Source organism: Ceratotherium simum, chromosome 4, assembly GCF_057802395.1.
Source record: "Ceratotherium simum simum isolate JZ-2026a chromosome 4, ASM5780239v1, whole genome shotgun sequence".
In the NCBI taxonomy this organism is placed as follows: domain Eukaryota; kingdom Metazoa; phylum Chordata; class Mammalia; order Perissodactyla; family Rhinocerotidae; genus Ceratotherium; species Ceratotherium simum.
Window position 1 is genome coordinate 89373284 of NC_141903.1, and position 26346 is coordinate 89399629.

The 26346-nt window shown below is 41.6% G+C and overlaps 1 protein-coding gene across 1 annotated transcript in view; it reads right to left on the bottom strand.

The window, feature by feature from the left end:
- Positions 1–26346, bottom strand: part of SV2C (synaptic vesicle glycoprotein 2C) — a 196089-nt gene that overhangs the window by 124010 nt on the left and 45733 nt on the right. The window contains exon 2 of the mRNA XM_014797705.2: positions 21153–21831. Coding sequence (XP_014653191.2) covers positions 21153–21732 — 580 coding nt within the window. The 5' untranslated portion in view covers positions 21733–21831. The remainder of the gene's footprint in view (positions 1–21152; positions 21832–26346) is intronic.

Sequence of the window (26346 nt, forward strand, 5' to 3'; positions counted from 1 at the left end):
CCAGGGCTGCCAGAAGCAGAGCATGAGAATTTAACCACTACACCACCGGGTCAAAATCCCAGCTGGGATTTTGATAGTGATTTTGTTGAATCTGTGGATCAATTTGAGGAATACTGCCATCTTAACAATATTGTCTTCTAATCCATAAATGTGGGATTTCTTTCCATTTATTTAGGTTTTCTTTCATTTTTTTCAGCAATTTTTTTGGTTCTTAGAGGACAACTTTTACACTTCTTTGTTTAATTTATTCCTAAGTATTTTATTCTTTTTGGTGCAATTATATAAATGGAATTGTTTTCTCAATATCATTTTCAGATTATTCATAGCTAGTGTATAGAAATAAAATTAATTTTAGTATATTAATCTTATATCCTGCAACCTTCCTGCTATGGGTTGAATTGTGTTCTCCAAAAAATATATGTTGAAAAAAGGACATGTTGAAGTCTCCCAATACCTCAAAATGTGACCTTATTTAGAAATATGGTCATTGCAGCTGTAATTAATCAATATGAGGTCATACAGGAGTAGGGTAGGCCCTTGGTCCAATGTGGCTGGTTTCATTATAAGGAGAGGAGAGAGACTCACAGGATGAAGATTTTCTATATACAGGATCATGTTATCTGCAAATAGTTTTACTTCTTCTTTTCAATCTGGATGGCTTTTATTTCTTTTTCTAATTTAACTGCCCTAGCTAGAAGCTCCCGTATAAAATTCTAGAATGTAATAACTATAAAAATGTAATGTTGGGCTTGTTATACATGTCATATGTATAACAATATCACAAAAAGGGGAGAAGGGAAGAGAGCTATATAGGAGGAACATTTCTATATCTCACTGGAATTACGTTGGTGTAAATCTGAAGCTAATTCTAGGACACATTACCAAAACTGACTCAAGAAGAAATAGAAAATATGAATAGATCTATAAAAAATAAAGATATGAATTAGTAATCAAGAAAACTACCCACAAAGAAAAGCCCAGGTCCAGATGGCTTTACTGCTGAATTTTACCAAACATTTAAAGAAGAGTTTTGTTTTTGTGAAGTAGAACTTGTTTTGTGAAAAACTGTTTATTTTTGTGAATCTGAGTTACCATTTTGAGTTATTTTCTTAGCCCAATACAGCTTTGTTCCATGCACATCCTTTGTGCTGTTATTGGCAAATATGTTACATTTCTATAAGTTATAGGCCCAACATTATATTTTATACATATAGTTTTATGCAATTTTTTTTTTTTTTTGGTGAAGAAGATTAGCCCTGAGCTAACATCCGTTGCCAATCCTCCTCTTTTTGCTGAGAAAGATTGGCCCTGGGCCAACATCCGTGCCCATCTTCCTCCACTTTATATGGGACACCACCACAGCATGGCCTGACAAGTGGTGCATCAATGCGTGCCCAGGATCCGAACCCCAGACTGCCGAAACGGAGCGCACGAACTTAACCGCTATACCACCACCAGGCCGGCCCCCTATACAATTGTTTTTTAAATCAGTTTAGAGAAGAAAGGAGAAGATATACGCATTTATACTATCTTTTACAATTACTTTTACTGGTGATCTTTGTTTTTTTCATGTGGGTTCAAATAACTTGCTTTCAGCCTGAAGAACTTCCTCAGTGTTTATTGTAGGCAGACTGTTATCAACAAATCCTCTCTCTATTTTTGTTTATCTAGTACTATCATTACGTTGCTTTCATTTTTGAAAGACAGCTTTGCAGGCTATAAGATTTTTGGTTAATAGGTTTTTTTTCTTTATGCACTTTGAATATGTTGTTCCACTGTCTCTGGTCTCCACTGTTATTTTTTTGTTTTCTGTTTTTTATTGAAGTAACAATGGTTTATAACACTATATAAATTTCAGGTGTACATCATTGTATTTCGATTTCTGTGTAGACTACATCATGTTCACCACCCAAAGACTAATCACAATCCATCACCACACACATGTACCTAATCACTCCTCTCACCCTCCTCCCTTCCCCCTTCTCCTCTGGTAACCACCAATCTAATCTCTGTCTCTATGTGATTGTTTGTTGTTATTGTTGTTGTTTTTATCTTCTATTTATGAGTGAGATCATACAGTATTTGACTTTCTCCCTCTGCCTTATTTCACTTAGCATAATACCCTCAAGGTCCATTCATGTTGTTGCAAATGGCAAGATTTCACCTTTTTTATAGCTGAGTAGTATTCTATTGTGTATATATACCACATCTTCTTTTTCCATTCATCTCTTGATGGACACTTAGGTTATTTCCAAGTCTTGGCTATTGTGAACAATGCTACAATGAACATAGGGGTGCATATATCTTTATGCATTCGTGTTTTTGTGTTCTTTGGATAAATACCCAGCAGCGGAATAGCTGGGTCATATGGTGGTTCTATCCTTAATTTTTTGAGGAATCTCTATACTGTTTTCCATAGTGGCTGCACCAGTTTGCACTCCCACCAGCAGTGTATGAGGGTTCCCTTTTCTCCACATCATCTCCAACACTTGTTAAGAAATTTCTTGTCTTGTTAATTACAGCCATTCTGACAGGCGTGAGGTGATATCTCATTGTAGTTTTGATTTGCGTTTCCCTAATAATTAGTGATGTTGAACATCTTTTCATGTGCCTCTTGGTCATTTGTATATCTTCTTTGGAAAAATGTCTGTTCAGATCTTTTGCCCATCTTTAAATTAGGTTGTTTGTTTCTTTGTTGTTGAAATATATGAGTTCTTCACATATTTTGGATATTAACCCCTTATCAGATATATGGTTTGCAAATATCTCCCAATCGTTAGCTTGTCTTTTCGTTTTGTTGATGGTTTCCTTCGCTGTGTAGAGCTTTTTAGTTTGATGTAGTCCCATTTGTTTATTTTTTCTTTTGTTTCCCTTGGCTGGTCAGACACGGTGTTTGAAAATATGCTGCTAAGACCAGTGTTGAACAGCATATTGCCCATGTTTTCTACATGGTTTCAGGTCTTACATTCAAGTCTTTAATCCATTTTGAGTTAATTTTTGTGTATGGTATAAGATAATGGTCTACTTTCATTCTTCTGCTTGTGGCTGTCCAGTTTTGCCAACACCATTTATTAAACAAACTTTCCTTTTTCCATTGTATATTCTTGGCTCCCTTGTCGAAAATTAGCTGTCCACAGATGTGTGGGTTTATTTCTGGGCTCTTAATGCTGTTCCACTGATCTGTGTGGCCTCCCCTGTTTCTGATAAGAAGTCAGATGTCAATCTGGATCTTGTTTTTTTACCAACTATGACAATATCTACCTTTTGATTGGATTGTTTAATTCATAAGTATTTAACGTCATTGATATAGTTCAATTTACATCTGCCATTTTACTTTTTTGCTTTCTATGTCTCATGTCTTTTATTCCCTCTATCCTACCCTCATTGCTTTCTTTTGCATTAAGTTAATATATTCTAATATGGCATTTAAATTTCTTTCTCACTACATTTTTCGAATTATTTCCTTAGTGATTGCTCCCTTGTAAGTGGTGAGTCATTTTTCTCTTGCTGCTTTCAAGATTTTCTCCGTGTCAAATATTTGCAAATCATGTATCTGATAAAGGGTTAATATCTAAGGTATATAAGGAACCCCTACAATTCAATAGCAAAAATAAATAAATAAATAAGCTGATTAAAAAGTGGGCAAAAGACCCAGATAGACACTTCTCCAAAAAGACAAATGCCAACAGGTTCATGAAATGGTGTTCGACATCACTAATCATCAGGGAAATGCAAATCAAAACCACAATGAGATACCATCACACACAAGGATGGCTATCATCAAAAAAAACACAAAGGATAACAAGTGTTGGTGAGAATGTGGAGGAAAGGGAGCCCTTGTACACTGCTGGCAGGAAAGTAAATTCGTACAGCCATAATGGAAAACATAATGGAAGTTCCTCAAAAAAATTAAAAAGAGAACTATTATATGACCCAGCAACCCCTCTTCTGCGTATATACCCCAAATAATTCAAGTCAGTATCTCTAAGAGATATCTGTACTCCCATGTCATTGCAGCATTATCGACAATAGCAAAGACATGAAAACAACCTAAATGTCTATTGACAGATGAATGGATTAAAAAATGTGGTATATACATAAAATGAAATATTATTCAGCCTTAAAAAAGAAGAAAATCCTGCCATTTGCTACAACATGAATGAACTTGAAATACATTACGCTACGTGAAACAAGCCAGACAGAAGAGCGAATACTACATGATCCCACTTATATCAGGAACCTAAAATAGTCAAACTCATTGAAGCAGAGAGTAGAATAGTGATATCAGCAGCTGTGGGGAGGGGAATAGAGGAGGTGTTGATCAAAGGGTACATAGTTTCACTCAGTCAAGATGAATAAGTCCTAGAGATCTACTGTATAGCACGGTGCATATCGGTAACAATATTGTGTTGCATACTTAAAAATTCGTTAAGGCAGAGGCTGACAATGGTGGGGAGATGTATTTATCAGTACTGTCTGAGTACTAGGTGCTCTTCATACAGTGTCTCTAATCCTCACACCAACTCCCTGAGGTGACGTTTTTTAACTACAGCTGGCTGTACGCTATTTGCAGTTGGCTGGTACAAGGACAGAAGAAACGTTCCAAGGTGCCTGAGGCCAGTTTTAAGTTGTCCACGACTGCTAGCAGGTCACCAATAGAGTTTGAAAGTCTTCACCCCACTTATTCTTGTCTGCTTGTTGACACTCCCAGATCATGGACAGAGAATAAGGGGCTCTGGAAAAACAATGGTCACAGTTTTTTTTTTTTAAATCTACAAGATAAAAATACTATTTTTCTTTTTCCAGATTAGTTAACCAAAGCTCAGAGAGCTTAAGAAACTTGCCCAAAGTCACACAACTCCTAAATGATAGATCTAGGATTCAAACCCAGCTCTACCTCGAAGCCTTTGTCCGTGCTGTGCTTCTTTCCTGCACATCCTAATGGGAATATATAACCAGACGTTTGGAGCCACAGGCCTGGAAATCATCAGAAAAGTCTAGGCTGCTTCTATTGAATCTCTCCAGCCCTGACCTCTCAGAGCACTAACCTTTCCTCCTTATGAATCTCCCTGGTATAGCATCTGTAACAACTAGGTGCCCTAACCTGTCACAGGCCTGTCTCCCTCTCTGGCCTGTGAGCCCCCGAGAGCAGGGACCACGTCTTCGCATCTCCAGCACCTCACCTGGAACCTGGCACAGAAAAGGTGCCAGGTAAGTGTCTGCTGGATGACTGCACAAAGAAAGGCAATCTGAGTCACAAAACACACACAGACAACAAATTCCCAAGGGCTAAGTCTTGGGAAGACCCTCTGTAGGGGGCAGAGAGAAGAACATAGGAGGAGTATTAGGAGAGCTGAGAGACGTCCAGACGGACGCTGAGCTGCTGAGGTCGCAGGAAGATACAACTTCAGGAAGGAGGAGGTGGTTAACATTTTATTGGGCTCACTCTCCAGACTCGAGTCAACCCATTTGACTCGAGGAAGCTTAGGGAAAGAGCCCACCCCTTTCAGGATCTGAGCCAGGGGAAGTGCTGGGGTCTCTACCAAACAGGAGCAGCTCGGGGCACTCCAGGGGTCAGAGGCAGCACCTTCCTCACTGAGGAGAACCTGGAAATCTCCCGGCCTTTCCTGGGTTTTCCCAGGGGCTTCACAGTGGTCCATCCAGGATGCACTCCCATGTCACAGCTGTAAGAATTTATTTCTCCCCACGGGGGGAACTGGCATCTCTGGGGGAACAATGCATTGCCTCCTGACTGAGAAAACGTGATCTGGGATCCTACACACCGTGTGATGTGCAGTAGGAGTCCCCAGGAGCCACCACCACATGCCTAGGGCCTCACATTATAAATGTAGTGAGCCCAGTGTGGGGAAGGGGGCAGGGACAGGTGGCTTCTTTACTGATCCAGCAGAAACCCAGAGGCAAAGTTGTAGTGTGTGGTCTTAGAGGATCCTCTGGCTGAGTCAGCTCACCCCAAGGGACTGGTCAACTGGAAGCTGCTTTTCCCCTCTGCACCCCTGCCCTGGGCAGTTCTGTACCATTTATCATTGCTATTTGTCAGCTTAAATGTGAACATTTCAACAAAGTTTATTATGTTGTTAAATCCAGAGGTACCAGTAACTGACACACGTTTTCAATTTGGAAAAATAAATAAAATGAGACAGCAGCAGCTAACCCAGTCCTCTCCTTGTTTGCCCACTTATCTCCTATATATATTCCGGATGTGATTATTGGCACATAATGACGCAGAAGGACTAGATAATGGCTACAAATCTGTAATTTCTCCCTTGCAGAAGATGATTAATATTTTTTCAGCTGCTCCAATCAATGGTATAATTACGTTATTAGAAGTATTATCCAAAACAAATATACCACAGTACCTTATAACCAATTTTTAAACACTGATTGGCTTCCTTCCCTTTAAAAATACAGATTAAAACTCAATTTGGCAGTTAATGTGACGTCCGTCCTATCCACTCTCCGGAACAGTTTTCTCGTTGCCATGGCCAACGCCCTTTCCTCAGTCATGGCCGCCTGAAGTGCTCTCGGTTACGACCACTCCTCCATCCTGAGACCCTTTCTGCTCTTGGCCTCCAGGGAGCTGAGACTTCTCTTACCTTTCACCATTTATTTTCTGCCTTTTCTTCTCTCACCCCCTAAGCATTCACTAAGATCTGTCGCTGGACCCCCTCTCTTCCTCATGCTCTCCCCTTCAACACACCATCCCCGCCTGTGGGCTCTGCATCTCTACTCAAAGATGTCTCCACTGCCCATTTCTAGGGCTAGTTTCCCCATCAAGTCCCAGAACCCACTTCCAAATGCCCTCCTGAACAGTGCTTCCTGAGCAGCCTGGTTAGCACCTCAAACAACACAAAAATACACTGGGTACCACTTACCCCCAGGCTACGCACTACGTGCTAAGTGTAGTCTGTGAATAAGACACTTAGTTTCTGTGCTTACAGTACATGTAACTAAACTCATCTTCCTTCCTATACATGGGCTCCCCCACCTCCCCACCAGTCCCAGAACTCCAGTTTATATCTAGGGCACTGTTACCCAACAAAACACCTGGGCATGAAGCCTCAGTGCCAAACGATATGTTCCTCTCCCTTGCTCCCATTGCTAGCCAGTTGTGAGGGTCCAGGAATTCACTGGAAAACACCCTCTCATCCACAGTCCCTCTGCCATCACCCACCTATTGGCTGGACCATTCAAATGTAAATGAATCTTAACTGATCACCAGCTGGCTCCACTCCAACCCATTCCAAACACTGCAGTCTCCCAAATGAGAGTTCCCAGAATATCGCTTCTCTGCTAACTCATAAGGGCTCCCCAGTGCACCAGAATACACTCATTTAAGGCTCTCCATGAACCCGTAGGGCCCCCCACAACCTTTCCAACTGCTCCCCTTTGTGTATGTTCCACTGCAACAACACTGAACCACAATCTATTCCCCACACTCAATCCAAGGCTGTCCTGCCTGTGTGCCTTCGCTCAGTCTGTTCTCCCTCCCAGAGGCACCCTTTCTCCACCCCCATCGCTGAAAGTCCCAATTCTACCCACAGTTCAAAGCCTGGCTCAAATAGCGTCATCTCCTGAAACCTTTTTTAAGTCCATGCCTCCCTCAAACAGAATGAATCTCTCAGTCCTCTGGTTCCCAACCGTTTTGACGACAAGTGTCTTGTGCACAGAGCTTTGTCTGGCTGATCTCTGTGTCTGTCACAGGGCAGAGTGTAGTGTCTCGCCCCAACTCAGCAAGGATTGGGTGAACGAATGCATGGACGAGCTGCTGGTGTTCTTTCTGTGTGAGAACTGCTAAATTTTAAAAGGTGGCATTTCACAAAGACATCTCTAATCTATTAATTATAAAAATAAATAGATAATTAAATAAACAGAAGACACTGAGAAGCCAGCCACCTCACACACATAAACCTGCCTCCCTGTGGGTGGGTGTGTGATGGCTGAACTGATTCCCGCAGGACTTTCTTTTGTCCCTGTGAGCAGTTTGGATAACTCTTCCAGTTTTCAGTTCTTTTGACACAGTAGTACTTTTAATATTTCTGATTTAACTAGATTCTCCTTAGAAAACTAAGCTACTCTCAGAGAAACCATTTAATGTCATGTAGATAGGAGGGGAAAAGAAACCTGATGGAGTCACATTATAGTTTTATCACCAAGGCTCTGGCACTGAGAAACGATTTCCACAAAGCAGAGTCACACTGTGCCCTGCACATCTGGGGTCCGTTCTGGGATGCACGGCTGCCAATGTAGTTAGAGACTGTGATGCTCCCCACCGTGTAGGAGAAAGACCAGCAGAAGGAAGTCAATACCCATTTCAGTGGAGAAAAAAACAAATGTGCATTCCTCAGCTGTCGATAAGAGATTCACTTTTTGGAAAGAAAACCTTTCCTCAAAAATGGCACATAAAGCTCCCTTGTAATGCAAGTTACTGTATATTGGTGAATAAGGAAAACACCCCCACTTACATTATTATCCCCCCTCCATTGTTTAAAATCGTAATATCATTTATAACCTTCACTATCACAGTTTTGGGGGATGCTGCAGCTTCATGGCTGAGGGGGCCTAAGACAGTGCTGCTCAAAGTGGGGTTCAGAACCACAGCTCCAGCCTCACCTGGGAGCTTGTTGGCACAAGGCCGCTCAGGCCCCGCTCCAAGTGTGCCCTATCAAAGCCTGCACCCTCGGTGGCTTGTCTGTGCATCTACAGCTGAGAAACACTGGTCTAGGTCACGGTGTTTCTGAAACTTCCCTTTGAATGAGAATCGCTTGGGATGCTTATAAAACTTATATACTTTCCCAGGGCCATCGCCCAGCACGATTCAGAAAGTCTGGGATTGGATGTGATTTAGATTAAATGAGATGGTGAAGTTAATATGATTGACATGATGCCTGACACACAGAAGGCAGAGAACGAACTCTAATCCCTCTGTCCACCGCGGTCACCACCACTGCCAGCAGGGTTGTCAGATTTAGCAAATAAAAACACATTCTGCCCAGATAAATTTGAATTTCAGGTAAACAAATAATAGCTTAATATAAGTATACCCCAAATATTACATGAGACATATTTTTATTAAAATATCTCAAATTCAAATTTAACCGGCCATCCTGTATTTTATCTGGCAACTCTAATGACCTTGATTTTGGAATATCTGGAGGAGGGGAGTGGGTGGCAGATAAGACTGGAAAAGTAATTAGACCCAGATTGTGGAGAGCTTTGAATGCCATTCTAAGGAGTTTAAATCAATCTATATACTAACTGGCCAACATTTTGAGCAGGGACGTGATGTGACCCAGCCGTCCACCCCCTTCCCCCCAGGAGTGATCAGACGGCAATGTCAGGTAGGCTGCAGAGACAACAGTCTCCATCCCAAAGACCCTTTAGGAGGGGAGCCCAGAGAGGGAAAGGATCATAGTCATGGCCAGGGACCATGTCACAAAGAATAAAGAAGTTAAAATTTCAAAACCTTAAATTTATGTTATATTAATCCTAAACTCTTAAACCATTTATTTATCCCCTGCCCTGACTCATAAAAATAATGTAAGCCAGCTACTTGACTTTTCTTTTTTAAGGAATAACTGGTGCACAGCTGAGCCCTAGCCTTATTTACAGAGAGCTATTTGCAATTAGAAAAAAAGATACAGGGTAACACACCAAAAGCTAAACTTCCAACATCCTTCCAAGTGCCTTCTCTACCAGAGCCTTGAACCTGGTTTCTGGATATCCCAAATACCTGGTTCAATGCCCCAGCTGTAAAGCTGAGCAATTCCTCGGGGGCTCTCAGCTCCTTCTCATGGTCTATTTGCTCTTATGTAACGTGTAATTCTTAACAATCCTAGTTATCTAGCTTCCTCATCCACAGCACAGAAACCTCAGGGGATGAGTTAGAAGCAGGTAAAATGGCAGCAGTGACAGGATGATAGAAAGGGGTAAAGAAAAAACAAAGTATTGTATAAAGAATAAAAGTGGATACCCTGAATCATCGAGAAGGATTTAAATTGTGTATGATAAATTTAGAAATCACATAAAACATTTTGATTTCCACTTAAAAGATAGGCTTAAACAAGCAGAGCTTTGACTTTTGGAGAGGTAAGCTTTTTTTATCTAAAGTAAAGACCTCCCTTCTCAAAAAAGTTACATAAGCGAAGTCACGCTTCCTAATCTAATGACTATTTATCTAACTCCAAGTGAACTAAAAATTGCCTACAGAATGTTCCAGCTTATATGTTTGTTCCCCTCTGATTTTTAAGTAGCATCATTTGTCCCCACCCAAATCCCTCCTCCACTCTCAAATACTCCCCAGGAAGTTCAACTGGAATTCAGCAGTCCAGAACATTCTTAAGCAAGAGGCCAGCACGGCAAACCCATGCCCAGAATTACTCTGGAAGCCCCGAGGAAGCTACAGGAACAGCTGCTACTGGCCAAGTCCTAGAAGCCCACCAGGACCCTGATTGCTGCGAAACTGCAAGAAACAGGGCACGAAAAGCTCTGTTCTTACATTTCTATCTGTCTGGGCCTCACTGCCAGTTCCAGCATCCCCTCCAACACAGGAGACAGGTGAACCCAGCCAGCTCTGCAGGCAGCTCGGAGCACCCAACCACCTCCAAAGGGGCTTCCTTCTCATTGTTTTCTGTCTTTTCTTTTTGTATTGTGTGAAAATTTATATAGGATAAAATTTGCCATTTTAACTATTTTTAAGTGTACAATTCAATGGCATTAATTACATTCACATGCTGTGCAACCATCACCACCATCTCTTTCCAAACTTTTTCATCACTCCAAACAGAAACTCGAAATATTAAGCAGTAATTCCCCATTCCCTCTCCCTGCAGCTCCTCATAATTCTAATCTACTTTCTGTCTCTATGAATTTGCCTAGTCTAGATAATTCACATAAGCAGAATCATACAATCTTTTGTTCTTTTGTGTCTGTCTTATTTCACTTAGCATAACGTTTTCAAGGTTCATCCATGTTATATAGCATGTGTCAGAATTTTTTTTCTTTTTAAAAGTTCTTTTAAAAAAAGAATGTAACTCATTTTCTGTATTGATCTTTGGTAATTCAAATGCTACAGAAATATTCCCAAAATGCTTGTTTCTCTGAAGAACAATAAAAAACCTTAGTCTCTTAGAAGAAAGCTTGAAAGCACCTTATTAACATCCCATGCTACCACCCAAGGGCACCCCACCCTGGCCTCCGCCCAAGGACCCTCCTTCGGAGGCTGAAGGGGGCACTTCTTTAATATGCCCATTCCCCTGATTTTAGTTTTGGCCGCACTTCTTGCCCCTGAGATGCCAGATACAGAGGTTACCGTTGGAAGGAAAACCCAGCTACGATCAAGATCAGATCAGATCTGGAAATCCCCTCCCATGCTGTCCTCTGAGCCTTGGGGCTTCCCAGCTCTCCCCCCAGTCTCTGGAGCACCAGCCTGTCTCCGCAGGATGGGAAGAGGAGGCTTATGCTGCCTCACTCAGCTCAACACAGACGGCGGCTGGTCTCCCTACAGAAGCCAAGTGCCACCAGTCCTGCTGAGCCAAACGAGCCCGAGGTGGAAGGGACTCAATCATACTGCCTTACAGTCAAAGGAGTTTCCCTCCCATTCCTTAGAGAGAAACTTTCTGGTGTCAGATTTTGGAATAAGTAAAATAGGAACCTTAAGACAATGAAATCTATGATTGATGGAAGTTGTAAATGTCATTTCCTGGTAATTTTTTTTTTCCCCCCAAAACAAAACTCAGCAATTTCTCATACACTCACGCTCCCTGGTTGGAAGCAGGACTGAAGCCCTCTGATAAAGCATTTTTCGTAGCCCCAGAGTCCCTTCTAGATCCATTCTCTCCAATTCTATTGTTCTGAGTCATTAAAATGCAGTGGAAATATCTTCTCCCAATTCAGGGGTTGTCTCTTCGTTTTGTTGATGGTTTCCTTTGCCATGCAAAAGCTTTTTAGTTTGATGTAGTCCCATTTGTTCATTTTTTCTTTTGTTTCCCCTCTGGGCAGACAAATTCAAGAAGATACTGTTAAAACCAAAGTCAAAGAGCATACTGCCTATGTTTTCTCCTAGGGTTTTTATGGTTTCAAGTCTTACATTCAAGTCTTTAATCCATTTTGAGTTAAATTTTGTGTATGGTGTAAGATAGTGGTCTACTTTCATTGTTTCGCATGTGGCTGTCCAGTTTTCCCAACACCGTTTATTGAAGAGACTTTCCTTTCTCCATTGTACGTTCTTGGCTCCTTTGTTGAAAATTAACTGTCCCTAGATGTGTGGGTTTACTTCCAGGCTCTCAATTCTGTTCCACTGATCTGTGTGTCTGTTTTTCTGCCAGTACCATGCTGTTTTGATTACTACAGCTTTGTAGTATACTTTGAAATCAGGGATTGAGATGCCTCCAGCTTTGTTTTTTTTCCTCAGGATTGCTTTGGCAAATCTCTTGGGAAAAGATATCTGCAAATCATATATCTGATAAGAGGTTAATATCCAAAATATATAAAGAACTCATACAACTCAACAAAAACAACAAAAAAACATGATTGAAAAATGGGTGGAGGATCAGAACAGACATGTTTCCAAAGAAGATATGCAGATGGCCAACAGGCACATGAAAAGATGTTCAACACCACTAATTATTAGGGAAATGCAAATCAAAACCACAATGAGATACCATCTCACACCCATCAGAATGGCTATTATTAAAAAGACAAGCAATAACAAGTGTTGGAGAAAAGAAAAACCCTCATATACTGCTGGTGGGAGTGTAAACTGGTGCAGCCACTATGGAAAACAGTATGGAGATTCCTCAAAAAATTAAGAATAGAACCACCATATGATCCAGCAATTCCACTTCTGGATATTTATCCAAAGAACACAAAAACACCAATTTAAAAAAATGTATGTACTCCTATGTTAACTGCAGCATTATTCACAATAGCCAAGACTTAGAAACAACCTAAGTGTCCATCAATGGATGAATGGAAAAAGAAGATGTGGTATATATATAATGGAATACTACTCATCCATTAAAAAGATGAAATCTTGCCATTTGCAACAACATGGATGGACCTTGAGGGTATTATGCTAAGCAAAATAAGTCAGATGGAGAAAGCCAAATACTGTGTGATTTCACTCCTATGTGGAAGATAAAAAAAAAAAAAAACAAGCAAACACACAGACACAGAGAATAGATTGGTGGTTACCAGAGGAGAAGGGGGCTGAGGGGAGAGTGAAAGGGATAAAAGGGCACATGTGTACAGCGATGGATGGAAACTAGACTTCTGGTGGTGAACACAATGTAGTCTACACAGAAGTCGAAATATAATGATGTACACCTGAATTTTATATAATGTTATAAACCCACATGACCTCAATAAAAAATAAATTTAAAAATAGATAAATAAAAATAAAATAAAATTCAGTGCATTTACAAACATGAAAGTCCTTCATTTCTCAAAATTTCCCAAATATTTTAAGCTAGCTAGATACATGATGTGCTAAAACAAACCTCTTACTAATCTGACTGTACTTAATAAACAACAACTGTAACTGCTTATGTGAGCGTTTCCTGAGTTATATTTGCACGTTAGTTACGCTTTCTCTTTGATCTTCTCCCTCTTATGAAGATTCTGAATCTGCCATAAGTTCCTGGGAAGGGTAAGACCAGGGTTTCTCATCTCCCTCCTCCTTTTGAATCTCCTCAGGTACCCCACTCCCTGATGTTGAGCCCCAAGTCACAGAGCCTCCTGGCACAGAAGGCACCTCTATGTTCACTGGGAAAAGGTGCTCATCTGGGAGGGTGAATGACAAAAAGGAATCTCCTCGAAGCGGAAGAATTAGCAAAAATCACCCCTTCCTCCAGGCAGGTGGAAATAGCCCCAAGCCAGGGGGAATGGCGTGGTGAGTAGAAAGAGGGCTGGATTCCAGCACCCCCTCACCACCAGCCAGGTGCCTTTGGGCAGATCACAACCTGCACAACTGTACATGGCAGTCCCACAATGTAAGTTGGCTATGGAAAGTGCTTCCATTAGGATTCAGCAGTTTCTCAGCTGTCAGCTTCTCTGTTTCCAGGCTCTGCCTTGAGAGTGGAAAAAAAAATTTAATGGCAGAAATAAGCAATCTTTCAATATTTAGAAATATTTGCCCATTCCTAATATGCACAGGAAGACTGCATTTTTTTTATTGTGAGAAAATACACATAACATAAAATTCATCATCTTAACCATTTTTAACAGAGAGATGTGAAAATAATTTACAGGTCATTACATTTTATTTTTAAGCAAATTCCTTACATTAAAAAATTTTAATGGGAAGAAATCATTGCTTCCTCATCACTTTGTATTTGACTAGAGACCTCAGTTTTGAAATTGGAGGTAAGAACTATACTCAAGGATCTCTTTTTACTCTTTCTTTAGAAGGCCAGTAAGAAGTTTCTAAGAGGGTAAGGTAAAAATGTCAGGCTGCAAATACATGGGTTGGGAATATTTAACTGCAGTAATTTATCAGACTAATTCCTCAAGATGACTGTAATCAATCAGTTTCCTAGTCTCTGAAGCCTTCTGCAGGCAGCTGAGGTCCTATAAAGCTCGTGTATGTGGGAATATTGAGAAGTTGGATTTCCTACAAAAGGGTGCAACTGTGTCTTGATGTTTGCAATTCAAACCTATACGTCTGTATTGTTTGTATGTGGCTCGATGCAGCTGTTAGATGATTAACAATCCAGATTGCCTTATTTAAACCAAAGTCCACAATTAACAAATTATCCAAACTGACAACACATCAGCAAGTTCTCCAGTGACTTCAGGGAGAGTCCAGACTGAATCAGGTTGTGTAGGCCAGTACTCCCAGTGAAGCAGAATCCTCATCCAGGAGTTCCCTAGGATGTAGGGATATGGGGACTCGGGATATAAGAATCAGCCTCAGGTTGAAAGCTGTATTTTGGGAAGACCCCCAGTGACCCCCGGGTGACAGAAGGGCTTTTACTATCATACCCAGTCTCAGGACACTGCTTATTGGCAAGATTCAGGAATGCGGCACGGGGTTTCTGCTCCCTTCTGTTCTGTGAAAATGGATTGCTGACTCTCTGGATGGAAAAATCTTTTCAAACTACTGGCCCAACTCCATTCGGATGTCAGAAACTTTGCTTCTCTCAGGAGAATGTGAAAGCCCAGAGGAAACAGGACTCAGGAATATAATGGTGATGAATTATTGAGCCTTCTTTTCCAATTTGGCAATAATGAATCCAAATAAGATTCTGCTAGTGTTGGTGGACGGGATGTTCTCTAGGAGCCAAGAACTTTGTAATTCCAATTAGGACCACTGTGACAGCTGAGAAGCTAAACAGAACCCGAGAGAGCACACGAAACGGAGATCAAACCTCCCTCCAAGATCCCGAGGCAGCCGTCGGTGACGAAGGGATGGGCAGGGTACAGAGCTGCTGGTCCTGAACCTTCAGCCTAGACTTTTAGGGTACAAAGCTCTGGATCTTAAAATTTAAAGCACACTCAGATGCCAAATGATCAAAATCTTGGAATAAAGCTAAAAGGTAAATTGCATCACTCTTTGTTATCAGCTTGGCTACGCTGGTCTCCCTGGCAGCCCTGGGCAGGGCAGATGCCGCCCAAACAAAGACAGGGTCGATGCTCAGCAAGCCAGTCGCTGCACTCTGTCTGCAGTCTAGTGGCAAATGACAGTCAAGGGGACTAAAAAAGGAGATCTCAGAAACCTGAAGCTGGGTTTTAAAAAAATACAGACAGCTAGAGATAAAGCAGCCAGACATCCCCACAGAGTATTTCTTGTGTTAATACCTAAAGGCATAGGGAGCATATGGAGGGATGCAGAAAAAGAAATTAGGTATGATGGTTCAGGCCAGATCCATCCAGCTCAGCCTTCAAGGAAACCACCCTTTCTACATGTGGCAACAAAGTGAAAAAGAGAGAGAGAGAGAATTCTGCATGTTCCAAGGAATTCCACCATCCAGGTAAAAACTATAGAAAGAGAGGTTAAAAGACATGCTTAAGGTCTACCAGAGACTGTTTTTCATTTTACTCACTATTGTATCTTGAAGGTCTAAAACAGTGCTTGCCATATAATAGGTGCTCAATAAATCTTTGTTGAATGAACATTATAGTTGCCAATAGAAGATATGGCTCCATTTCTAGCCAAAAATGTGTCCTAAACTCACAAAAATATATATTTATTTTAGAATTATTTAGAAATATTTTTTAAAACTTTCAGGAGTTTCTAAAATTGAAAAAAAAAAGTCAAGTAAAATTCCATTCATATCTACAAATAAACTCTTCCTAAAGCTTTGATGTTCTTGATCTACCTCTGTTTTTGCCCAATATGCCAATCACTCTAGCCAATATTGTAGATGTTTTAAAGGAAAACCAGTATGTACTGCAGATGGGATATTTCTTTGGGAATCCCAGGTGACCACCCAGGTAGGCCTCTGAGGGTGCTAGCCACTTTGGCCCAGTCCTGGTCTGGACCTTGGTCCTACACATTCAGAAACCGGACATGTCAGCACACTCAGGACAGATCCATCTGAGAAGGAGACTCCTAATAGCCAGCCTCACCAAGACAGAAAAAACCGGAATGCCAATTGGTTAATTAAAATGAAAAACAGAATTGCCAAGAAGACTGGCATCCTTTGGCAAGCACATTCTTGATGGGCAAACTCTAGAGAAAGCTGAATTTGAAATCTGCTAGTTGCTTTGAAGCACTAGAACGAGAGGTCTTTGCTACGGATTCATGTCTTCATGGACTCCAGGCCTAATGCCCCCTTCCTTACAATAGGGATACATGTGGCTTCAAAACCACATAGGTTAAATCCTCAGTTCAGGGAACCCCAACCCTGAGAACCATTTAGAAGGGTACTGCCAACATCTGCATCTATGGCTTTCCATTCTGTGTTCCTCCACTACTGATGAATTCCCATTCGAAATAACACATTCTTACTTTAAATAAAATCCCATCTATATCTTCAATGAGGTCTCAAAGTATTAATGATCTCAGAGGCTGTCATTCATTCATTCAACCAATATTTGTTGAGATTCTATTACGTACCAGGCACTGATCTGGGCAGGGGGGACACAGTAGTGAACAACAGAGACAAAACCCCTGAGCCCATGGAGCTCACATTCTCTCTCTTTATTTTAACTTTTGCTGCTCTGCCCTTTTAAGATGACTTTGCAAAATGGCTGATTTTATAGGTTAAATCTCAGAGGCAATCAAATTTCTCACTTGTGACTGTTGCCATTATATACTGCCTATAAATACAAAAAACAGGTGATATCTTCGATTAGGTTTTGGAAAAGGGAGAAAAACGTGTAAGTTCAAGAGGTTATTATAATGTTGGAGTCCACAAACAAAAGGTGAATTTCGAGGTCACTGCTTGAGATCCTAGCATGGTGTATTTTCACAAATAACTAAGAGTCTTGTATTCTCCCAGGAGTAAACCCAGTGAAGAGGACTTTAAATGGAAATGGGAAGGAACAGGGGATTAAGAGTTGGGAGAGCTGGGATATGTGTTCTACAGTCTGCCTCAGCCAATACCCAGCCATGGAGGAGGCAAGTCTCCCACAGTCTCCAGGTGTCCTACCCTCATTTTAAGATGACAAGGTTTGCCTGAAGCACTAAGGCACCAACAGCTGGAAAATACCATGATTTCCCCTGATAACAGGAACCAATCCTTACTCATCTCAATCTCCCTTAAGGGCCTTGGGCCAAGCCCCACACATAACGGCCACTCTATAAATGCTGCTTTATCAAACACAGAACCTATTGTAACTCCAGAGTGGCAGCTGAAGTCACTGATATTCCAGATAAGATGTTTAAAGTTTTTGTTGTTATTTAGCTACAGAATCCTTGACTCACCTCTCCTTGCTCCTTGTGTTCTTCTTAAGAGCCATTTGCAGCACCAATAACTTCTTAAATGCCAGACCTGAGAATCCCGTTTCAGCCTTTACTGCAAGCCTAACAGTGACGTACCCCTTCCTTCTTCCAGCAACTTCCAGACCTCCCCTCTCTCCTGCCTGCTCCTCCTTCTAGCTTCTCTTTCTCAGTCTTCCTCACCACCAGCCCCATAAATAGCGTTCAGCAGGAAACTGCCCTTTCCCTGGTTAAGGTCATGGGCAGTTTCTTCTTAAATGAGATGGCTCCCAAATGGAGCCATAGCCCACTGGGCACTCCTCTTTGGACACCCCCAAGGGTCTCAAAATGAGAAGTCTAAAACTAAACCTTTCATCTTTCTCCCTCATGCTAAAACCTACACTCTGCATTACTTAATTTGATGAATTGCCTTCCTTTCATCAACCACTCCCTTCCTCCCCCTTCCAAACTAATTGGTGACCAAATCCTTGTTGACTCGACCCCTGGAACAGCTCTCAAATCCATGCCTTCTCTCCATGGCCTCAGTCAGGTCCTTGCTGCTTACATGGTCTCCCAGCCTGAAGTCTCTATGCACACTTCTCTTATGGCTATTGATACACGCTTCCTTGTCCTGGCAATCTGCAGATATCTGTGAATCCTCCACACTAGACTATAACTTCCTTGGATACAGAAACCTTGTCTCTTTTTGTCCTATTATCCCCTGCGGTAACACTGTGCTCTGTACATAGTAAGTGCTCGATAAATAGACTTTGGCAATAGAGAATGGATTACCTTAGAGTGACTGTGCTTAATGCCCTCAAAGAGCAGGTCATTAGATCATTATTTACCCTAACTTCTTCCCGCCCAATTAGCAATGTTATACAGACACCTGCACACATGGTGTGCCCTTAGACTCCTTTAAGTCAATCTACCAAACACAAAGAGAGGCTCTATCTCCCAAATAATTAAAACATAAATTGGTTCATATTTTTTGTTTCTGGTCTTCCTTGAGAAAGTGACACACTGCTCAGTAGCAAATGGGAAATTATTTTGCAAATCTATATCCCCAAAAGCCAGCAAACATGGGTCACGCATCTTTCTTTCAGTTTGATCTCATTGCTGTGACTTAGTGTGGTAATTATATTACAAAGCTATTATTCGATGAAATGAATATGGCAAAACAATTTAAATGCTTGTCTAAAAAAGACTGCGTTAGAATGCAATTATAAGTGAAATTACAATGGCAAAATAATTGAAATGCAAGTCTGGAAGGCACAGTTATAAAACCATTAAAATGCCTCTGCTGGGGACTCACAACATTGAGTGAAACTAGGCACTCCTGGGGACACATTTTTAATTCACTAAAGCAGGCAACATTTATGGACAGATGAAAATGTCTGGGCTCCAATTGTTCCACAGCATTATCTACACTTCTGAATGCCACCTGGGGTACATAACAACATGAGGGTTTCCAGGTTTATGGGACAGACTGATACAAGAGAACCACATGCGACCCTGTGCTTCCATTCCGTACCAAGAAGATACAGGCACAAGGAGAAGCTTAGCTTAGATTTTTCTGAAGTGTTTCCAATACAAAAACTAGGATCATAAAATGAAAAGGTTTTTATTCTAAATGTAAGCCTGCAATTATTAAACATTTGTGTGGATGTATTTCTAAGGATCTATCTTCTTGAAGTATTCTGCTGATATACTCCTTAGCAAAATCTTTGCCCAAGCTTACGATGGGAATACTTGCTCACCAGAGGAAAAAAACAAAATACAGTGCTAGATACAAAACAGATATGCTGAAAAGAATGGAATTTGACAAATGAGGACACTCCTTGGAACCATGTTCTGCATTTTGATGGTTGAACACACAAATGATTCTACCAGCAAAAATATGCCCCCTCCCACCCCTTCGCCCCTCAGAGTGTGCTTTCGTGGCTCTGTCTCTTTCAGTAAAGTGATTAAAGAAACAAATGCTAGGAGAGGATCATGTAAAAGACACACGTGTTAAAGGAATAAGATGCAAACCCTTTTCTCACTCATGATTCTCTCTCTTGTCACAGGGCAGGTTAGGAACTGGTATTTAATTTTTTTTCAGACAAAAAATTTCTCAGCATCCATGATTATAACATCACTTAATAAAGTTACTAGGTTTCCATAAAAAGAGCTGTATATTTTTGTTTCTCAAGCTTTAGTTTTAAAAAGTCCCTTGGAAATAAAGATACTAAGTATTCTTACTCTCTTTCACAGACTCTGAAACACATAAAGATTGAATATGCTCATAAACACGTTCTCTGAGGTATGCTTAGCAAAAGGGGTTTAAAGTCCTGGTGACTTCGTGTACCGAGTGTCTGAAGTGGACTCTTACGTCGTCGGGGATATCCCGCTGTGCACGTGTTTCTTGGCCTTTTTATCTTCCCTCCCACAAGGGAAATAAGTGGGGGTGTTAACTACAGCTTTGTAGCAATATGAGCATTGAGTGCACGGTAACTTTAAAACAAAAATCAAACCTGCTATCTAGATATTTTGTAGAGAGGTCACATTATTTTTAACACATATAATTTAAATATTAATATGATTTGAAATAGATTTTTAAATCAGATGAGGAAATTAAGTTTTTCCAGTTTAGGCACAAAGGTGCAAACTTTGAAAAGGATAGAACAAGTCATCTAGAGAAAATTCTATGAAGAAGGCTAACTGAAAAAATCAACAAGCAAACATACACATAGATTATAGCAAAAATAAAAATTAGCAGGTTCTGCAAAGTATTTAAACCATAGTATTATACATAAAATTTGAAATTTGGAATTTGAAATCACATTTGTCAAGGTTTTGTAGAATTAACCTCTGTATTTAGACAGGTGTCAAATAAGTTTCATACAAAGCATTATTAACTTCCAAGGGTATATCTTTGGAAGTTAATAAAGGAGAAACCAACGCAACATTTATAATAGTATAAGTTAAAATATATTGCTGTAACTTACTTTGAAATGCACAAAAATATAAGTTGGATTGATGGATGGATAGAAAGATAGATGGACAAGCAATAAAGAAAATACTGTAAATGTTAACTATATAATCTAGGTGGTGGATATATATGGGCATCACTGTACAATAGTTTTTATTCTTTTGTATGTTTAAAATTTTTATAATAAAGTGTTGGAAAAAAATGCAGCGTTCTAGATGAAAAGTATTTATTCCATTTGTTAACTGCTCAACAAATAAACCAGTTTCAGAATTTGTCTCACTGACATGAGGCACTCACCTAGCCAGCCGGATCCTGAATTTGGTATGCATAGGTCTGTCTCAGCACTGGGCAACACGAAGCCAACGACAAACACCTCCACGCCATCCGCCATAAGGGCCATGCCCAGGACGAAGAAAAGGGCCCACTGAAAACGGCCGTGACCACACTCCTGGATTATCAGCTCATACTGCTGGGCTAGTTCTTCCTCGTCAGCCCTCCTCTCTGACTCCAGCTCCCGGCGGTCCTTGTACTCATCGCCCTTGGGCTGCCTCACCGACACGATGCTGTCTTTCTCTTGGCTCATACTGGGGATGCCCTGATACTCCCCTTCGTAGATCTCATCATCTTCATCGTGACCCTCAGTAGCTTCACTGGAGCCTTCATCATCATTGGCCTCCCCATCATAGGTTTCTCCGGGCGGGTAATAGTCATCGTCCTCTTCTTCGTCTTGGAACCGACTGTAGGACCTCTGGGTGTATTCATCCTGGGCCCGGTCCACTGCTTGATTCACCTTCTTTACTGTTTGCTTCTTCACCTCTCTGGCAATGTCCTTGGCACCCTTCATCAGTGAAGTCCTGTCCTTGTAAGAGTCTTCCATCTTATCTCAATTGATGGCCAACGAGAAGATGGGAGTTTTTCAGACTCTGGTCAGTGGTTCAGCCCTGACAGCATCATCCACTTTGGGTTCAAAATGGAACTACAAGAGAAGAAAAACCACCAGAGAGATTATTCTTCTTTTCTCTGCCTTTTTCACCATCTATTTCTTGGTCTCTTTTCACTGCCCCTCAGACTAAGACACAGAATTAGCTTTTCCTGTCTTTGATCTCACGGTACACAGGCACACCAGAGGCTGGTTCTCTGCTCAAGGGTCATCAGCACTTGAGTATTTAGGGTTTTTACTGTTGTTATTATTGTTTGTTTTTAAGGAACTCCGCCCCCCGGGTAACTTTGCATAGAATGCACAGGCATTCCCCCAAGAATACAACAGGGCATCTGGCACCATTAAAAGTACATCCAGGGGCCGGCCCAGCAGTGCAAGCGGTTAAGTGCACACGCTCCACTTTGACGGGCCAGAGTTCACAGGTTCTGATCCCGGGCACGCACCGACGCACCACTTGTCAAGCCTGCTGTGGCGGGGTCCCATATAAAGTAGAGGAAGATGGGCACGGATGTTAGCTCAGGGCTGATCTTCCTCACCAAAAAAAAAAAAATTTAAAAGTAATCCAACACATATTGAAAGTGCTATAAAGGTATACTCTGACTGAGAAAAATAATATCACTCACAGGCACATACACACTGCAAAGGCAAAACCAGAACACAAGAAGAATCCTGTCTGACTTTATTTCCTTATGTTGAAAAAACCAAAACAGCAGGCAAGCAGCCCTATATACAATGCTATCAAATCATACATATTTGTAAAATGCATTTCCCCTCTACTTTCACTGTATCTCCTTCCAATAAATGGTAAGAGACTCATATGCACCCAAAACTGACAATGAGTACCTCCCCTAACACAGCAGTCACATCTGTAGGAAATTGGCAAAGTTCGTCAAATGACTGCACAGATGCCTTTGATAACCATTGAACTAGAACATTTGGCTTGTCTAGTGGGGGTCTGCCCTTCCAGAAACCACCCCCAGGCCAGCAGGGACAGGTAAACCACATGCGACCACAACCCCACCCTATAAGTGCCCCAGACCTTGTCTCTACCTTCTTCATCTCTGGACACACACAAACACACACACACCCCTGTCCTACTCCAGTTCACTGCTGTCCGGGATACCAGAGTCGGCAGTCTCCCATAACCCATCACGTGGTCTCTTTCTCACTGATGGCTCCTATGTCTTGGCTCATTACGTTTGGGCTGACCTGATGGTAGCTGATCTTTCACTTGTCTATTGAGCATCTCCTCTGGTGGCCCAAGTGAGCCAGTGTTAGGCCGACCCTTCTAGATAGATGATATAAAGGGGAGAAAGTCATTTCCCCCCATCATTAACTCCCAAAGCCCTATACCATGGCAGCATTCCAAACATTGATTTATATAACAGTCATTTCTACTTTTTCCTTTTGTACCCAGTGTAAAATACTTGGTAAGTGGCTATTACAGACATATATTTAAACTGCTTGTTCACACATCACAAACAAACCCAGCAATAAAGAAAAAAAGATGTTTGTTTATAAATGGACTATGTGTCATTACCACTGAATACCTACAAATGCCCAGCAGGCAAAACAGAGGCAGGGCTCTGCACAGGCCTGGGTTTGGAAGACAACAAAATGAAATTTAAAAAACATAGGGATACAAGGCTTTTTGCCAAATGTCTTAATAAAGGATTTTTCTGTTTGTTCTCCCTTTTTTTTCTTTTTAGAGAGCTGAGACGCAGGGAAGGGAGAGATGGGAGGATCCGTGAGGAGAGTAAGAAAAGATGGGAAAGCAGTGAGAAGCGGGCTGAGGATGGTGTGCTCAGAAACTCAAGAGGAAGGTGGAAAAAAGAGAAGTGAACGGGAAGGCAGACGAGGACAAACAGTGTTGGAGATGGAGAGACGTTTGCTACTTCAAAAACTAAAAGCAAAATTAAAACATTTCACACAATAAATAAAGCCAACTGCTCTACTATCCATAAATTGGAGATCATAACAGACACGGCACACCAGCTGCTTCCGTAAGCCCCGTCCGTGAGACCCAGAGACGGGGTGTGAAAGCAGGGCCCGAGCCGCCGCAAGCACCGTCCTGGGTGGGTAATGGAAGCTTCCACAAGAGCCTGTTCCAATAAATAGTAAATAAAAATTGACTGCATTTGGCTTTCCTGCTTGTGTTCCCAAACACGAATATTCTTACCACATGCTCTAAGGGGCTCTCAGCCCCAAAAAGGCCCTTGTGTGGGAGCCGCCTCTACGAGAGAAACATCATGCTTAGGACTGGAAAGTGGGTAATTCTAACTCCCTAAGTAATCTAATCACGTGAGCAAGGAAAAAATAGAAAAGAATCTTACAATTAAACATTTCAGTTTTGAAATAATGCTTCTTGTAAACGTCTCAGTTTTACTTCTGGGCAAAACAAGGAACCTGTGTACATATGTTCTCCTTTGAATCAAGGTTCCTCACGCCCAAAATCGAGGCTCCAGTGGATTTTCAGATCCTTGAAAGACACTGGGTCTTGTAGTCTCACTACAGCAAAGAAGATTTTTTAGTGCTTTTGTATAAGGGCAAGTATGAATATTTACTCAAAAATTCTGTTTAAAATCAGATGTTTGTAGACGTTGCCATTGGGGAAACTGGGTGAAGGGCACAGGGATCTCTCTGAGTTGTTTCTTACAAGTGCATGTGAATCTACAATGATCCCAAAGTAAAATGTTAAACAAGAAAACAAGTTTGTACCATCTTTACTAAGCAATCTTGGCAAATGTGCGAGATGCCTAGCTAGTGGACAGATGATCCAGGGGGCAGAGCTGTATGCTACGGCCATTCCTCTCTCTGGTAAATGGAAAAATGCTAAAAGCTTGGCTCATTCCAGAGATCGCCAGGAAGATGGCAGATTGGTGTCCGTGTAGGAAGGCCACACCTGCAGTGAAGCAGCAGTTCTCCAGGCGCGGCCTATAGAGCAGGCGTGGCCTGCGAGGAGGTCCACGAGCAACTGCTTATCGCTTCACCAATTCTGCAAACAGTGCACCTCTGTTTTGGGATGAATCACTGTGTTACACCACGTAATATGTGTCACGCACCATTTTAATGAAAAACAGTTTGATTTAGTGCTGACTCTATGCCAGGCACTATGCTGAGAACTTTATATACATTCTTTTCTTTAATCCTTATTTCAATCCTACAAAATAGATATTATAGTCTCCATTTTACAGGTGAGAAAATTAAGGCTTAGTGAGATTAAATAACTAGCCCAAGATCACAAAGATTGTCAGAGGAGATGCTGGGACTCAAGCTCAGATGCGTCTGACCCCAAAGGCTTGCCCCTTCTCCCCGTCTGCCTCACCCAGCGCTCTCACTGAAGTCTTATTAAATGCAGTAGGTTCTTCCTAGTCATTCTGGTAACTTGTTTTTCCTATACGAAAATGGTTTTATAGCCCCTTTGCTAAATTGTCTTGTAGTTTCCGAAATAAGGGGAATTATTGTGATATCTTTCATCAGCGATGCACTTTATATGGATAATAATTCAAAATATGGTCTTGTTTGTTCAGATAACCCACCCTAAGGTGGTGGCTGTACTTCAAAAGATAACAAAGTCACGTTAAATAAGATGTCAGTGGGCAGGAGGGCAGGAAAGAAGGCAAAGCCACGAACCTCTAACCACTTCCGGTGAAGTTCATGCTGCCCCTTCTCCCCCTTATTCAAGTAGGTGCACTTCTCCACAAAATAAAGGTAATGGTAACTACTTTACAGCACCGTGAGGACTAAATGAGTTGGTGTCTACACTGTGTCCAGGACAGAAAGTGACATATGTTTCCTTCAGGTTCTCCAGAGGCAGACACTGTGATGAGGCGGCAGGTGCGAATCATTTATGGAAGAAGGACTGGTGGGGGTGGAGGGAGCAGGGGAGGGAGGGATAGTCGAGGCAGGACTGCAATTTCAGGCAGGCCTGTGGGGCGAGCTCCAGCCTGATCCTCGGCCACTCCTGATAACGCAGGAACATACGTTATGCCCCAGAGCTATTCCCACTCGAGGCAAAGGTGCTGGGCCCTCACACTCCCACACCTGTCCACTGCTGGCTCAGGGCCACCCAGGGCGAGGATGGAGCCTAGGCACTTCCAGCTCTCTGCACCCAAAGGCAAAGCAGTTCTAGTCGCCCAAGGCAGGCCTCTGAAGAGGACCAGGTACTGGTGGAGGCAAAAGCACACTGGAGCCAGCGGAGGAGAGCTCAGAGACAAAAGGGATCCAGGAGGCGCTGGGCAGAGTGTTAACCATATCTCCTACAATCTGCATTTAGTAAATACTTGTTTATATGCCCTGCTAATCATGCTGAGCAGTAGGTCCCACAGCTGATTAGAAACTATATTTATAGAAGTGGTTGTTACAACTGAATAATATTTACAGCAAAGTTAATCTGATATATTTAATGATATGCAAAATCATTGTGTATGTCAATCATTCTGTACAAATAATGTTATACACATAAATCAGAGTTATCCTGGCAAAATACAGTTTTACTTCTTCTTTTTTCTTTGATGGTTCATGCCAAACAGCATGGATCCACGAGCAAAC